Source organism: Emydura macquarii, unplaced genomic scaffold, assembly GCF_026122565.2.
Source record: "Emydura macquarii macquarii isolate MOO-44397 ecotype Brisbane River unplaced genomic scaffold, CSIRO-AGI_Emac_v2 contig_2199, whole genome shotgun sequence".
NCBI lineage: Eukaryota > Metazoa > Chordata > Testudines > Chelidae > Emydura > Emydura macquarii.
Genome location: NW_027132336.1, coordinates 2551727 through 2568234, shown reverse-complemented (window position 1 = coordinate 2568234; position 16508 = coordinate 2551727). Strand labels below are relative to the sequence as shown.

Here is a 16508-nt window from a genome sequence, read left to right as displayed (position 1 = left end):
ATGTAACCAAGTCATTGTTGCTGTTGGATCCTGAACTAACCCATAAGTCATAGATGGAAAAACCCACCAGATCATGTGGTCCATCTCCCTGCATATGCAGGCAACTTGAAAGTACTGTATCAATAAGGCCCTTTAAATACGTTTTACTGCAGCATATTTAACAGACAAGGTTATTGAAATTGTTTGAACATTTACAAAGTGCTGCAATGCAAACAACTTCTTTATTAGAAAATAAAGATAAATTAAAAAGAATAAATATGAATGAATTAGGAGAGGCTTTGTGTAGGCAGAATGGGGAGAAAGGGTGGACTAGTAGCTAAGTCACTAGTTTGGGACTTTGAGAGATCTAGGTTCAATTTGCTGCCCACCACAGACTTCCTGTGTGATCTCGGGCAAATCACCTAGTCTCTCTGTGCATCAGTTCCCATCTATAAAATCAGGGCAATAGTGTTTACTTACTTCACAGGGGGTAAACACATGAGAATTGGCAATGCTCAGATACTATGGTAATGGGAGCCATATAATTTTTTTAAAATTGAAGAAATGAGTATCTAAGATAAATACATAGATTGGCAAAGATTGTTGAATACGGCAAAGATCGGGGAAAAAATCATTAATGTCTTAAGTAACAATTTTCAGAAAAGAAAATTGACTGATTAATGATAGGCCTGAACCAAAATCCCCAAGCCAAATGCCATTGGACTTTTGAGGAGGGTTTAAAATCTGAACCCATCAAGATATTAAGATCTCTGGAACTCTGAGGTAGTCAATTCTTGAAATCCAGATCAGAATTTTAGCATTTTTAGCTTATTTATAAGTTTAACATGTACAAAGGTGAAGGATGTGATGCTCTTAAATACTGTAATACAGACTCTGTGTGGTGTTGTGTAAAGGCGTGAAATGTATTGACTATGAAAGGATTGAAGGATTAATTTTAGCAATAACATGAAAATGATCAGTTATATCATTGAAGGCAATTGGAGGCATTATGGAACTTACAATACCTTTGTAAAAGACCCCGGTTATGGTAAGGCACAACTTGGTGTAGTGCATTTAGTTCTAGACACTTTACAGAGAAGAGCTGACAACTTAAAAGTATGAAAGGCCTTAGTTATAATTGTCATGGTCCAGGCAACTGCACTTGTATTCCCTCTCTGGTCCAGCAAGGGAGCCCTCTCAGGCTACTGACTCCTCCCCTCTGGTTCCTCTGGTGGAGACCAAGAGACCAGTCAGGAGGGAGAGAGGTGGATATTTCCAGACTGCACAGTTCCCTCCCTATGCTGTGAATTTCTCAGCAAATTCAGATTCCCTAAGCAGACCTGCTTTGCTTTTCTTCTGAGAGGCTATCAACAGCGTAATTGCCTCAATTAAGTTATCACACATCTCTTTTTAAGCAAGCACATGTATTCATAAGGTGAAAGTATTACAGAGAAAATATTAAAAACAATAAAAGAACCTACATACATGCTAGCTAATAAGCTTACCAGAGATCACCACCCTTCTCCAATCTCCAACAAGGGCTTTGGTCAGTGTAAGTCCTTCCAACTCTTGCTAAGGATTAGGGCCCTCCCTTTGGACAGAAATCCTGTCCTTTTGCAGGAGCAAAAAGAAGGCCCTAAGTCAGTTTAAAGTCATGTTATTTATCTAAAAGTTCTTTACTGGTCTGTGGAGAATTCAGTTGGAATTGGTATATGCAAAGTCTTTCTGGGTGGTGGTGACGCCTCTTAGGAGGTGTTACAACCTGAGTGAATTTGCCTAGTCACACCCTTTTGTTCTTAGTTCCTGGAGGGCTGTGTTCCCTTCCCCTATGATACTGCATACAGTCCTTAGCCCACAGCAAATATATAAACTTAATTCAGTAAGATTTCACATAATTCAATAAGATTTGACAAGGATATTGCAGGAAATGGCCATGTTTGTCACAGTAATTATGGACTTGAGCATAAATATATATCATTTGGTTATGATGGATTATATTGTTGCAGTTTAATCAGTATCTAAAAAGCAGTCACAGAAACTTGGGAATGGATCCATCTGAACTTAGATGCAACATGAAAGTAGGGTGGTGCTTCCGGAAATATTTAAAAAATAGTACGAAGATCTATCACGAAACTGTAGATTTAAATCATAATTCTGTTTAGTTCCCCAAGAGTATGAGGCATCATACAAACTAAGACATAGATCAGGAGATTGATGTGGTGGCCTGTTTTCTGGTCAGGAAGAAATCTGTTCTCTCACCAGAAAAGTTGCCAAGGTCCTTAATGTGTTGCTTTCCATTGGAGTATTAAGAGATGATCTGTAGCATCAAGCGGTGTATTACATTGTTTTTCTGGAACTTAAGACTTTCCATTTTCATTTTCACATACAGTATGTTCACTTTACAGGAGGACACAGAGAGGACCCAAATTAATGTTCTTGCAGTACAAGCCATAACCTCCTTGGTGCTGAGTGCAATGACAATACCAGTTGCAGGCAATCCAGCAGTTAGCTGCTTGGAACAGCAGCCCCGCAATAAAGCTTTAAAAGTTCTGGATACAAGGTATTATTTCACCTGTTCTGAAAGCACATGGATTTATATTGCTATCTTAATACAGAGTTATGTACCTGCTAGCTTATTCTAGAAATAGCACTGCTGGAGACGTGTGTACGTGTGTGTGTACGTTTGTGTGTACATACACACACTATATTTTGTAACTGCAAAATGAAACACTACACTGTGAGTACATTTACTTTTAAATATAGCTAACTCTCTTTTGTTTGCATAGCAGTTGTCTGAGTGCTCCTCATGTTTTTCTAAGTTAAATATAGAAGGAATCCTGATATCAGTGTAAAGCCAGGGCTCAGGCAAAATTTCAGACTTGTTTAAAATAGCTAAGTGAATATGCAGGTAGAATAGTAAACTAGTAATTTTCATACTTAGTTTTGTAGGCAAATGTTGGGAAAAACATCATCTTTTAAACCATTAATATGCTTTCTTCTGAGCTTTCAGGTTTGGGAGGAAGTTAAGTGTTATCAGAGGAATTGTGGAACAAGAAATCCAAGCAATGATATCTAAAAGAGATAATATTGCCACTCACCATTTTTATCAAGCATGGGACCCTGTTCCATCACTTTCTTCTGCTACCACAGGTATGTGTGCAATGGTCATTTATACTGAGAGTTTTTCAGTCCTGCAATGAATGAAATGATGGCTCCTTGCTGAAAAAAGTAATTTTTCTTATATGTGATAGAAAAATATTTATAGGAATTACCATATATGCTATTCTGAACAAATGATGTAGAGAAAAAGTAGTTTTCAGGTTTATTGGGCATTTGTTTAAAAAGTCCTTTGTCTTTTTATTTTAGGTGGTCTTATCAGCCATGAAAAACTTTTACTGCAGATCAATACTGAGCGAGAAATGGGAAACATGGGCTATAAACTAGGACAGGTTTGTTCAAGTTAATACATCAAGCCCAAACATTTTAAAACCTTTTTGTCTTTATTCTCAAAAATCTAGTTTAAGTAGTATTGCTTAACATCCAATTTAGACTTGGTTAAATAAGGACAATCTTAAATCCTGACTGAAAACAAAACAAGTGAGGGTTTTATTTTTGAGTTATAAATAAATCTCCTTGCTAGGGAACACAAGTTCTCCACTAGGATTCATTAAATACTTGTTAGCACTAAGTACTGGTGGCTTATCAATAATTTTGATGTTTAAATTCCTGATTTAAATATTTCATTCCATGATTACATTTAAAACTCCTTTGGAAAAATAGAATTCCATTTAAAAAAGGCATAAATGCATTAGCAAAAACTTCTCGGTTTCAAATACTAAATTTAAATAACATTACTATTACTGTTAAAAGATCTAAATTGCCCAAGTTAGTGTATCCAAGTAAAAATAGGAAAATATCAGATTTATTTTGTCTATCTCTAGGCCTCCTTCCTTCCCCCTTTATTAGTTATGAATATTCTAACTTGCTGTATGCCATATTATTGTCCATTAGCAAGGCATTTGTATTTCCTACAAGAAAATCATTTCTACTATAACAATACTAACATTTTATTGTAGGACTAGCAATTTGAATGTTCTAACTGAGAAGCAACTTCTTTTACAAACTATTATTTTTAGGTACTTACTGTCATAGTTCAGGGCAACTGTACCTGTATTCCACTTCTGTGGTCCCTTGCAGACACCCACTCTAGTCTCATGGCTCCACAACCATCATCTGTCTTGGTCAGAGACCCACATGTCTCTCCCTCCTGACCAGGGTTTTTCCAGGCTTCACAGTCTCCTGCCTCCATTATGATCTCCCCAGCCAGACTGCCTAAAAGGCCAGCATCTGTGCTTTTTCTCTCCAGAGGCTATTAACAGCATAACTGCTGTAATTACAATTTACCACACAGCTCTTTCTATGCAAGCACATTTTATTCTATTGTGAAACCATTACAAAGAAAACATATTAAAAACAAAAAGAACCTGCATGCATACTAAAAAAGTTACCAGAGGTTGCCCCAACTCCAACCTCAGGTTTTGATAGGAGTCAGTCCTTCAAAACCCATAACTGGGTTTTCCCCATTGTTACAAATTCATTCATAACTGTCTCAGATTCAGACAAAGAACTACCATGAATAGTTCAGTATTTCCTTGATACTGCTTGGGCATTTGATCTTGGCCTCATCTAACAGATGATCAGTAAACAATAGTCCACTTCTAAGGGCATAGCTTCAAAAAGCTGGGTTTTATATAACCAGGAATTTGCATTCACCTCCCCTAGATATTCTACTGGAAAACGACTTAACGTTTTTGTTCTAAAAGTACATTATTGTCTGGCATCTTATTTAATATAGTTCTTCGTTACCCCCAGGTTTCACATCTGCCACATCACCCCACTCCAGAGGTTACATACGTTCCCTGCCCATAATAATACATAAACCATTCATTTAATACAATGTATCCCAAAGGTACATAAATTTAATTCAATAAGGTGTCTCAAGGATATTGCTGAAAAATGTCACATCTGTCACATTTATGTCCAAAAATATTACTGCCCAAAGGTGAGTTATTTAGTCAGGAAAGGTTTTTTATGCTGTGTGAGTGAATATTAATTATTCGCTTTTTTTATTTTTTTTTCTTGAACCCTAATTTAATTTCCTTTTTAAAATCTTCATATATTTCATTGGCTCTTTTCTTAATGACATGCCTTTGACATATTTCAAGTAATTTTGTTGACAAAGTTGAGCATTACATTGTTTAATGTATACACATATTGTGCAATCTTCTGGTATTTTAGCACTGTAACAGAGATGCAGTACTTCAAATATAGATGCTTGAGCCTCACATATTGAAATAAATGATTTTTAGGGTAGGGTTTTTGTGTGTTGAATTTTCTTTCAATTTTTTTAATTGAAGTGACTTAATCATTAGATTAACATGCAGCTGTGAAATTGTTTAGCTTGCAGTCTAAAATATGACCCTGCCACAATGAACCATGTACATGTGTGAATATTCTGGCAATTAGAATTTGTTGCTCATGACCACTAATTTTATTTTAAAAATAACTTGAATACTAGTTTTCCTTTTCTTTCCCAAAATAACAAAAACATTTAATCCTTATGTAGAGGTTAATGATTGGAGAGAATTATTCTCTACACCTTTAAAAATTAAAATGGCCAAATGGATTTTTTCATTCTTTAATTCATTCTCTCATCCATCTGTGCCCCCCCCTTTCCTCTAAACCAGCAGTTCAAACAAAAAAATTAGCTATTTAGCTTGCGGAGTCAGATCTTGTACCATTTTTCTGCCTAGATTGAATTTTATTTCTAGTTTGCAATCCCCCTGACAACAGAGTTCACACTGGAAACAATGACATAAAAAACCTTGATTGTTGTGAGTATAATGCTATATATGGATACTGTGTGTGTGTGTAATATTTATAAGTATTAAAAAGATTAGATTAAGAGAAACCTTTCTAAGTATGTGTGTGTGGTGGTCTTGTCTAGCTTTATATAATGCCAGCTAATTTAACTAAGATCATAACCTCAATACAGTTAAATTTCCTGGTTGGATGTTCTAGAATACAAATCTTTGTTACCGCTGCTGCTTGCATGATCTAGAGCAAACAAGAATGCAATATTTTGAGCATGAAAGCAAAAAAGCAAAAAAAAATTTTGAATAATTTTAGAAACTTTGGAAAGGGATGAAGAATGTAAACATACTGAGGGAAGATAAAACTGGTTTAGGTAGACTATTTATTGGTGTGCAAACTTTGTTTTACAAGTTAGCATTCATAGAAATAATTTCATTCCCTGATTAAAGCAACTAGGGAACTGGACTAAAATTATTGTATTGTAGTCTAGCTTGAGACCAGAAATGAACTCTCTAATTATGACCCATGTAATATTTTTAACTCCTTAGTTTCCCCCTCTTCCTTTAGACCACTTAAATATAATAAATGTTTAAAATACATTTTGCATTAAAATTCAGAATTGTGACTGAGCTTCTTACATAAAATGTAGTTTTTGTGAGAAATGGTGCTTTAAACTTAACTTAGAAGAATTGGAGCTGCTCTATGTGGTGTGTAAGGCATGGTTTCAAACCAATATATCTGAATCCTCAGGCTATATTGTACTCTGCCTTAAGCAGCAACAAAAAAAAAAATTTTCATCTAATTCTGATTTCATAAACTTATCAGTAATAAGCTAAGCAAGGACACAACTTGCTTTTTGGAAACTGGTCTCAGCTTAATGTATTCACAGAAAAATATTTTGATTTGTCAATGAGCAAACTGATACGAACTTTGTTTCTTCTTGTGTGCCAGAGATGAATGTGATGTTTCACCAAAGTGTAAATAAGCGGTGCTGTAAATATTTCACACACTGAAGCCAAAATTTTCAAATGTGCAGAAATTTAGGCTTTTAAACCATACTGAAGCACCCAAATTAAAGTGGCCTGTTTTTTCAGAGACTCTGAACAATCCCAGTGATACTTTTTTGAACATAATTACTATTGAAGTTCTTAAAGTTACTCTGGGAAATGTATTGAAAGATGCTCCATAACATCAGTTTTAAGGAGTTTAGTTTTCTTACTTAGTTTTCAAAGAACAGTAGAATATGAGAGCATGGAAGGTTTTAAAAATGAATAATGGAAATGAAATGCCCATTCGTTCTGACTCAGTATGATTCCTCCTCCACTCCCCTTTCTTCCCCCTCTCCCCTCCACACAACTGCAAATCTGAAAATCATGTTTACTTACTTTTTATGCCCAATGCTGCAAACTGACAGCATGATGGAAAGCAGCAAAACTTGTTAGGGATAATTGTTCTTCTTTGAATGCTTGCTCATGTCCATTCTATACTAGGTATGCACCTGTTGCGGGTACAGTTGCCAGAGATTTTTCCCTCTGTGGTATCCATAGGGCTGGCTCTAGCGCCATCTGCAGTGGCGTGCGTATGCACCAGTTTATAGGGTGCAGCCAGCTCCCTCCCTCTCAGTTCCTTCTTACTACCTACGATGGTGCTGAAATGCCCTGATCTTGGCAAGCACTTACAGTGGTTTTCCTTGCATTAGTAGTGTTTATAGTTACCAATGAGTTCTATTAGTTAGTTTTAGTCCCTAGTCCCCAGGCTTGAAGCCATGTGTGCTGTAAAAGAAGACATTTCTGTAAAAAGCCTATGCCTGTGAACAATCCTCACCAGAGCTGCCTGAAGTACCTGGGTGAGGTCCTTGTTCGGGACAAGTGCGGGATTTGCAGGAGCTTTAGACCCCGCGTGAAGAAAGACCAAGACATCAAGTTAAGTGCTCCTGATGGAGCTAGCCCTCAGACTGGTATCTGAGCTGGGCTATACAGACTAGGCACCTAGTATGTCAGAGTTGACCTGAAGCGTTCCCCTGGCACCAAGTTCTTTCCGGCATTGATCACCGTTGTTGGTGCCGAAGAAGCAGCACAAAAAGACGCATGCTGACAGGGGGCGCTCCCCATCTAAACGGAGCAACGGTGTCACATCCACCCACAGATTCCGATGACAAACTGGGCCAGATAGAAGGGATGGCAGTGACCTAACATGAGGAGGCAACCCCGGTGGCAGAGGAACAGTTGCCCACCCCTCCTCTACCAGCGTCCTCCTCTTCATTGCCTGATGTGGTAACGGGGCCATCTACTGCAGTCCCACAGAACAATTTTACGGCCCACCAAGAACTACTTAAGAGTAGCAGTGAATTTGGGCTTTGAGGCGGAGGAGTTAAAGGAGCTGGCTGATTCGCTTTTTGACATTCTTGTGGCAGTGACTCCTTCTAGGGTAGCCTTCCCCATTCATGAAGGGTCATCAAGTTGGTTAAAGCACTATGGCAGAACCCCTCTTCCCTGCCCCCAACATTTAAAAGGGTTGAGAAAAAATACTGTGCCCGCTAAGGGTTTTGAGTATCTGTATTCCCATCCATCCCCAGAATCGCTGGTAGTGTCAGCAGCCAATGAGAGGAATAGACCGGGCAGTCAAGTTCAACCCCTAAAATCAAGGAGGCAAAGAAGCTGGACCTTTTTGGGTGAAAAACTTATTCAGCTGTGAGCCTCCAACTCCATATATCAAACCAGCAAACATTGCTGGGGAGATATGATTTTAACGTATGGCAAAGTTTGCTGATTCCCTGCAGGAGTCCAAGCAAATGTTTCTGGCCATCCTGGAGAAAGGTGAGTCAGTAGCCTAAGCCTCTCCCCTGGCAGCCTCTGATGCAGCAGCCTCAGCTGCCAGAACAATGGCATCGGCTGTGTCAATGAGGATTGTCTCTGACTGCAATCATCTGGCCTATTGGCGGAGGTTCAGCAGTCCATCCAGGTTTAGGGAGTCCACCGCTGCCCACTCAAAACCCAAGGCTTTTGGTCCCAGGAGGAACTAAGGTTACACATAAATGTCAGGGAGCTCAGGGCAATTCGCCTGGGGTGTGAGATGTTCCTTCCCCAGATGTTGGGAAAGGTGGTGCGAGTGCTGACTGGCAACATGGTGGCAATGCATTGTGTCAACAAATGAGAAGCAAGATCCTCAGCCCTGTATCTAGAGGCGCTCAGCTTGTGGAACATCTGTGTAGGGCGTGCGATCTACCTTCAAGTTTCTCACCTCCTGGGAGTCAAGAAAATATTAGCAGATCACCTCAGCAGGTCTTTCTTCTCTCACCACGAGTGGTCCCTGCACTCGGAGGTGGCAAGAATGATCTTCCAGAAGTGGGGGACTCCCCAGTGGACCTGTTTGCGATCAAACAGAACAGGAAATGCTACTGCTTCTGCTCCCTGTGAGGACATAAGAGCTCCCTGCCTGATGCTTTTCTCCTTTGGTGTTTGGGAGATCGTATGTACTCCTTTCCTCCAATTCCTCTTGTCCACAAAGTCCTCATAAAGATCAGGAGAGACAAGGCATAGGTTATAATGATTGCACCAGGATGGCCTCGCCAACATTGGTTCAGCATGCTACTGGACCTGGCGGAGGCAGCCCTTGGACACTCCCAGTCCATCCAGACTTGCATTCGGCCGTGATCGTGTGATCTACATTCGGACCTCGCCTCCTTGCATCTGTTGGCATGGATGCTGCATGGTTAAGCCAGCAGGAGTAAGCCTGTTCTGCCCAGGTCCAGAGAGTCTTCACTGGAGAGTAGGAAACCTTCCACTAGGACTGCTTACCTGGTAAAATGGAAACGCTTCTCTTGCTTGGTGAGGGAGCATGATCTCTCCCTGTGTCAAGCATCACTGTCTATTTTTCAATACTTACTCCATCTAAAACAGCAGGACCTGACACTGTCGACAATCAGGGTTTGCCTGGCAGCCATCTCAGCTTCCCACCCGCTCATCCAGGGCAGTTCAAACTTCTCTCCTGACGTGGCAGTCAGATTTCTAAAGGGCCTGGAAAAGCTCATCCCACAGGTCAGAGATGCAGTCTCTCCATGGGACCTCAGTTTAGTCCTGTCCAGACTCACTGGCCCCCCCTTTGAGCTCATGGCGTCCTGCTCCCTCCTTCACTTGTCTTGGAAGGTCACCTTCCTGGTGGCAATTACATCAGCAAGGCGTGCCTCAGAAATCAAGGCCCTAACCTCGGAGCCTCCCTATACTGTATTCTACAAAGATAAGGTTCAGCTGCGACCTCATCCTGAGTTGCTACCAAAGATAGTGTCACATTTTCATTTCAACCAGCACATCTTCCTGCCAGTGTTCTTCCTGAAGCCACACGGCTCCAGTGAGGAAAGATGTCTACACTTATTGGATGTTAGGTGAGTGTTGACTTTCAATATAGAAAGAACTAACCCTTTCCAGAAGTCCACACAGCTCTCCATAGCAGTGGCTGAGTGAATGAAAGGTCTACCAGTCTCATAGCAGAGCATTTTCTATTGGATTACCTCTTGCATCCATATGTGTTACAAGCAGGCAAAGGTCTCACCTCCTGGCACTCTTAGCAGCCCACTTGTTAGAGTTCAAGCATCTTCGAGGCCTCCTTAGCCCAAGTCCCAATTCAGGACATTTGCAGGGCCGCAACTTGGTCCTCGATACATACCTTCACGTCCCATTAGGCAATCATACAGCAAGCCTGGAACGATGCAAGCTTTGGCAGGGTGATATTGCAGTTGGAACTCCATGAACCCCACCTACAGAAGTACTGCTTGTGAATCACCTAGCATGAAATGGACATGAGCAAGCACTGGAAGAAGAAAAGACGGTTACCAACCTTCCGTAACTGTTGTTCTTTGAGATGTGTTGCTCATGTTTATTCTATGACCATCCTCCTTCCTCTCTGTCGGAGTTCCAGCAAGAAAGAACTGGAGAGGGATGGGGGGCCAGCAGCACCCTATATTCTGGCGCATATGCACCGCCACTGCGGAGGGCATTAGAGCAGGCCATATGGATACCACTGAGGGAAAACTCTCTGGCACTGGTTCATGTCTCGCGCATACACACCTAGTATGGAATGGACTTGAGAAACACATCTTAAGGAAGGTTAGTAACTTGTCTCTTTCAGTGTAGATTGCATTTGCTTCAACTTCAGTTTCATAATGGAATATTTCAAATGTTGATAAGTTACTGTCATAGATGAGTAGAAGATGGCAAGTTCTAGATCCAGATTTTTTTAAGTCACATTTAAAGAAAAATATTTTCAGTCAGAAGCTAGACATAAGAATTGCAATATTTTTCTGTACATGAGTAGGAATGATATAACGGAAAATTTAGGAGAGCACTCAAAATCTTTCATATTAAGTGGTGTTTTTCTAGAGTTGTATGAAACTTTCAAAGAAAATGGCTGGTTCTGTACTTAGTTATAAGCTAAACATTTTCATCAGGTTTTCTAAGATTCATTAACCTTTCAGCCAACTTTTGTGCCAACTTTCATATGAGCATTGGTCAGATTTTAGTTTTGGCTTAGTTTTTATGCATAGTTTCAGCCCAACGTTATCTACAATGAGGCTATTTCAGCTGACTGGCACTTTGAGTTTGAAATTTATTTAGCCCCCAAAATCAGGAAGCAAAATCCATTTAAGCAAACTAGTTGGGATTCACATTTATTCAAATGTTCCCAAAAAAACTCTGTGGAATGATATCAGGGTTTCATGCTGATCTGTATTTTTCCTCCTCCAGACACTCTAAGAGAAGGCAGCAGTGCCACTGCATTTATCTCATAGCACAAGTCCACTAACACTGCATATTACTTGAGCCTTGGCTGTTTTAAACATATGATCATTCAAACTCTGACCTTTTAGTTCTTTCCTAACAAACATTTTTCTAAAATTAGCAGAGGAGTTGTGATCAGCTGAACCCCATTAACTTCCTAAATTTTTGGAAATGTCAGTAGAACCAGCACTCACTATCCTTCCCTTGTCCTCTTTAATTTCACAGCAGTAGCACTTTCTGAATTGTTTCTAGTTTGACACTAGAATAAAAATAAAGGAAACATTTTTAAAATAATTTTTGGCTATAGAATGCAGGGTTTGGGACTTGCTCCTACATATATATGGGTTCCCAGACAAGATACAGTTTGTTATATCTATAGCTTAATGTATCTGTGCTAATGTACTTTAAGTATAGTTATATGATAGATGCCTGTAAACTCTCTCTTGTGCCTGTAGATTTACTATGCTATACATTTTTAGAAACAAGTTTGTATTTTCAGTGAACTGACAGAGTGCACAGGGTAATCTTTTGCAGTCATATAAGCACAACACACATGCAATATATAAAGTACTATAAAAATTAATAGGGTGGTGTAAAGCTTTTATAAACACATCTTGAAATACTGTATGGTATTTTTGCTTACCTCTTTTAGATAGAAAAATTTGTTGTAGCTTTTTTGTTCTAGCAACTTCTAATTTGATTCTGAAATATTTTTCAAGTTAATGTTTTCTGGTATTTAAGGTTTCTATACACTCCGTGTGGCTAGGAAATAACATCACTCCACTGAGAGAAGAGGAGTGGGATGAAGATGAAGAAGATGAGATTGATATGCCTGCTCCTTCTTCACCACCAACCTCTCCTATCAATTCCAGGTCACTTATTTTTTTATCTCCTTTGCCACTTGAAAAGACTTCAGTGCTAATCGTTCTTATGTTTTGAATTAAGAGAATTATCTGTTCTTCGAGTGCTTGCCCACGTTGATTCCAAGTAGGTGTGCGCGTGCCGCATTCACAGTTCACTGGAAGGTTTTTCCCCTAGAAGTATCTGTAGACTCGGCTCTGGAGTCGCGTCTCCATGGCGCTCTATGTAGGGCCCTACCAACCCTTGAACTCTTCAGTTCCTTCTTACCGCCCATGACGGTCGCTGGAACCTCGCTCTTGCTTCGCAAGTCTAGCCATTGTTCTCCTAGGAGTATCTGTAAAATAGTTGTTAGTTAGTTAGTATAGCCTTAGAGTAGGATAGTTATTGGTTTTGAACTTCCCCTCTGCGCATCCTGGAGGAAGCCTGTGACTAGAGATGACCCGAACTCATCTTCTTTGAAGTGCTTAGGGGAGTCCCACCAGCACTATCGCTGCAAGATTTGTAGGAGCTTCCGACCCAGCATTCAAAACGAAAGGAGCCAGAGGCTCAAATTCCTACTAATGGAATCAGTCCTCTGACCCATGGAGGAGAGCCTAGCTGAATTGAGGCCTTCCACTTTAATCTCACTGTGAATTGAACTGGCTTCGGTGAGGGAGGCGGTGCAGAAGCAAGATTCCGTGTTGAGGGACGTCCAGCACTGAAGGGCTTGATGCGCCAAGAGACACGACGCTGTTCAAAGTCCTCAGAGCCGCGCAAGAAGCAGAAAAAAAGACAGGATGTGTCACTTACCAGCACCAAGTACATCGGCACACAAGGTCTTGGGTAAGGTATGATCCATGTCAGGTGGCCTGAGCCCACAGTAATAGCACTGTCAACTCCAGCCCCATGGAGGAGTTCGTCGAGGCTGGGCCTAATGGACTCCCCACAGGGAGACACAGGAAGAGGAATTACAGCTACCCTCAACACCTGAAATGTTTGAGGCGGTGAGGGAGCTTATCAAGGACATGGCCCCTTCACTCCCACTAAGGCGGGACCCGGAACAGGTGCCAAAAAAGACTGCGGTGCTGTCAAAGGGCAAGCCTGCCATGATGGCGAGTTTGTTTTCCCCATGGCGCTGCTCTCTGGCACTGCACAGCACCGCACCTCCGTGGTCACCGAGAAGTGCGTGGTTCTTATCTGACTCGGAGGCAGAGTCCTATTCTTTGAGAAGGAGCTGGCACCGCCCTAGCAGGTACCAGAGGGCAGAGTCAGCACACCCACACTTGATGCCATGACCCGCTCATTGGTGCCTACCCAGTGGCTGTTTTGGACTCTGTGGGCTTACCATCAGGCTCAAGGATCCCGATCCGGCAGATCACATTCTCTCGCCTCCAACTTCAGGCCCCAGTTGTCCCACTCCGCCGGCAGCCTGCTGCACGGCATTGCAGAAGGCTCTGATCATGATGCTGGGCCAGACACTGCCGTGGACACCAGCACCGAGGATGAGGCTCTAGCACCGCATGACACTTCCGGTGCAGAGGGTCAGGAGGCATCCACAGCTTCTTTCAAGGCATCCTCCTCCTTGTCCCCTGATGAAACTGTTCGGAGTAGTCCCTGTGCTAATACTGGACGACAACAAGGAGCACCAGGAGCTTCTTTGCAGGGTGGCGTTGAATATGGGCCTCCAGGCGGAGGAGGTCGTGGAGGGAGCAGATTTGATGATAGACCTTCTGGCCCTGGAGGGTGCCTCCAGAGTGGCTCTACTGTTAAAGACCATCAGGGAGATCACTAAGTCTCTATGGCAAACACCTGCTTCTCTGCCTCCTATTGTGAAGAAGGTAGAGAGAAAGTACTCTTTGCCTTCGAAGGACCACTTTTACACTTACCTCCTCCAGGGTCCCTGATGGTGGTGGCTGCCAACAAGTGTGAGAGGCAAGGTCATCAGGGCCCCATGCTGAAGACTAAGGATGCCAAGAAGTTGGAGCTCTTTGGGAGGAAGCTGTACCCCATCGGGGGGGCTCTAACTTCTAATTGCAAATCAACAGGCCATCCTCAGCGGGTACACCTTCAATTCCTGGAAATCAATGGAAAAATTTAGAGAGTCAGTACCACCAGACACCAGGGCTGAATCCACTGCCATGGTGATGGAGAGTGAGGCAGTGACAAGGACCCTGCTTCAAGCAACCCTAGTGAAGCAGATGCAGTGGCTCGGACTATGACTTCAGGGGTGGCCATGAGAAGGAGCTCCTGCCCCCAGGCCTCAGGACTTCCACATGAGGTCCAGTTAATGATCCAACTTACCATTTGAGGGCCTAGCCTTGTTCATTTCTCAAACAGACTCCCAGCTTCATTGCTTGAAAGACTCACGAGCCACACTGAAGACCCTGGGTTTACATACGCCAGTGCCCCAGAGAAAACATTTTAAGTCATAACCTATGCCTTGGTGCTTTGAGCAGGGGGTTGAACTAGATAACCACCTGAGGTACCTTCCAACCCTAATCTTCTATGATTCTATGAAAGCCAGCCTAGGCAGGACCCCAGAAGAGGCAGAAACAACAGAAAGAGGTCCCTGCAAGCCTCTAACTAGGGCTCTAGGCAAACGAGGCAATCCTCAGGATTCAAACAAAACATATCCACAGGGTCCTACTGAAAATCAGGCAGGACAAGTCCACCATGAGTCTGATAGCCCCTGCTTGGCCTTGCCAGCATTGATGCACCACTCTCCCCTGCTCCCGGACCTGATTACTCAGCAGCACAGCAACTTTCAGCATCCCAATCTCAAGTCTCTACACCTCACAGCATGGAAGCTCCAGGTTGAACCCTCTGAAGCTAGCATGCTCAGAACCAGTTAAGGAAGTTCTCCTTGGCAGTAGGAAACCCTCCAGTAGGGTCACTAACCTAGCTAAGTAGAAGAGGTTTTCGATCTGGGCTGCTCAGAAGGACAACCAACCCACACTAGCATCAGTCCCTACAATTTTGGACTATCTGCTACACCTCAAGTAACAAGGGCTGTTGGGGTCATCAATTAAGGTCCATTTAGCAGCTATTTCAGAGTTCTGTCCTGGGGAAGCAGGCCACTCCGGTCTTCGCTAACCTTTTAGTGGGGTGGTTTCTGAAGGGCCTAGACAGATTGTATCCTCCTACACACCAGCCAGTCCCCCAATGGGACCTCAACCTTGTCCTGTCGAGACTGATGGGACCACCATTTGAGCCACTGTCGACAAGTCCACTTCTCTACCTGTCCTGGAAGGTGGCCTTCCTGGTGGCCATAACTTCAGCCAGAAGGATTTCTGAACTCAAGGCGCTCACGTCAGAGCCTCTGTATGCTATTTTCTTTAAGGACAAAGTACAGCTTCATTCCCACCAGCCTTCCTTCCAAAAGTAGTTTCACAGTTCCATGCAAACCAGGACATCTTCTTCCCGGTCTTTTACCCAAAGCCATGCACCAGTAGTCAGGAATGTAGGCTGCACTCGCTGGATGTCAGGCGCACCTTGGCTTTTTATATTGAAAGAACCAAGCTGTTCAGGAAAACCACACAGCTCTTTGTAGCAGTCACAGACAGGATGTAGGGGCTTCCAATTTCCTCTCAAAGGATCTCTTCGTAGATCACCTCGTGCATCAAAACCTGTTGGACTTGGCGAATGTGCCTGCCCCCAAGTTAACAGCCCATTCCACCAGAGCACAAGCATCCTCCAGCTTTTCTGGCCCAGATACCAATTCAGGATATCTGTAGAGCTGCAATGTGGTCAAGTATTCACACCTTTGCTGTCCATTATGCTATTACCCAGCATGCCAGAGATGATGCAGCTTTTGGCAGAGCAGTGCTTCAGTCTGTTGAACTCTGAACTCCGACCCCACCTCCTATGATTTGGCTTGGGAGTCACCTACTTGGAATTGACATGAGCAAGCGTTCGAAGAAGAAAAAAAGGGTTACTAACCTTCTGTAACTGTTGTTCTTCGAGATGTGTTGCTCATATCCATTCCAAGACCCACCCGTTTGCCCCTCTGTCAGAGCCTGCCAGCAAGAAAGAACTGAAGAGGTG

The 16508-nt window shown here is 42.3% G+C and overlaps 1 protein-coding gene across 5 annotated transcripts in view; it reads left to right on the top strand.

Annotated features, from left to right (window-relative positions):
• Positions 1-16508, top strand: part of HTT (huntingtin) — a 199443-nt gene that overhangs the window by 155687 nt on the left and 27248 nt on the right. For 3 of the 5 annotated variants that reach the window (XM_067558891.1, XM_067558890.1, XM_067558889.1), the window contains 4 exons: positions 2385-2539; positions 2990-3129; positions 3346-3428; positions 12366-12496. In XM_067558891.1, coding sequence (XP_067414992.1) covers positions 2385-2539; positions 2990-3129; positions 3346-3428; positions 12366-12496 — 509 coding nt within the window. The remainder of the gene's footprint in view (positions 1-2384; positions 2540-2989; positions 3130-3345; positions 3429-12365; positions 12497-16508) is intronic. The other 2 variants (XR_010921863.1, XR_010921864.1) reach the window with 2 other exon arrangements.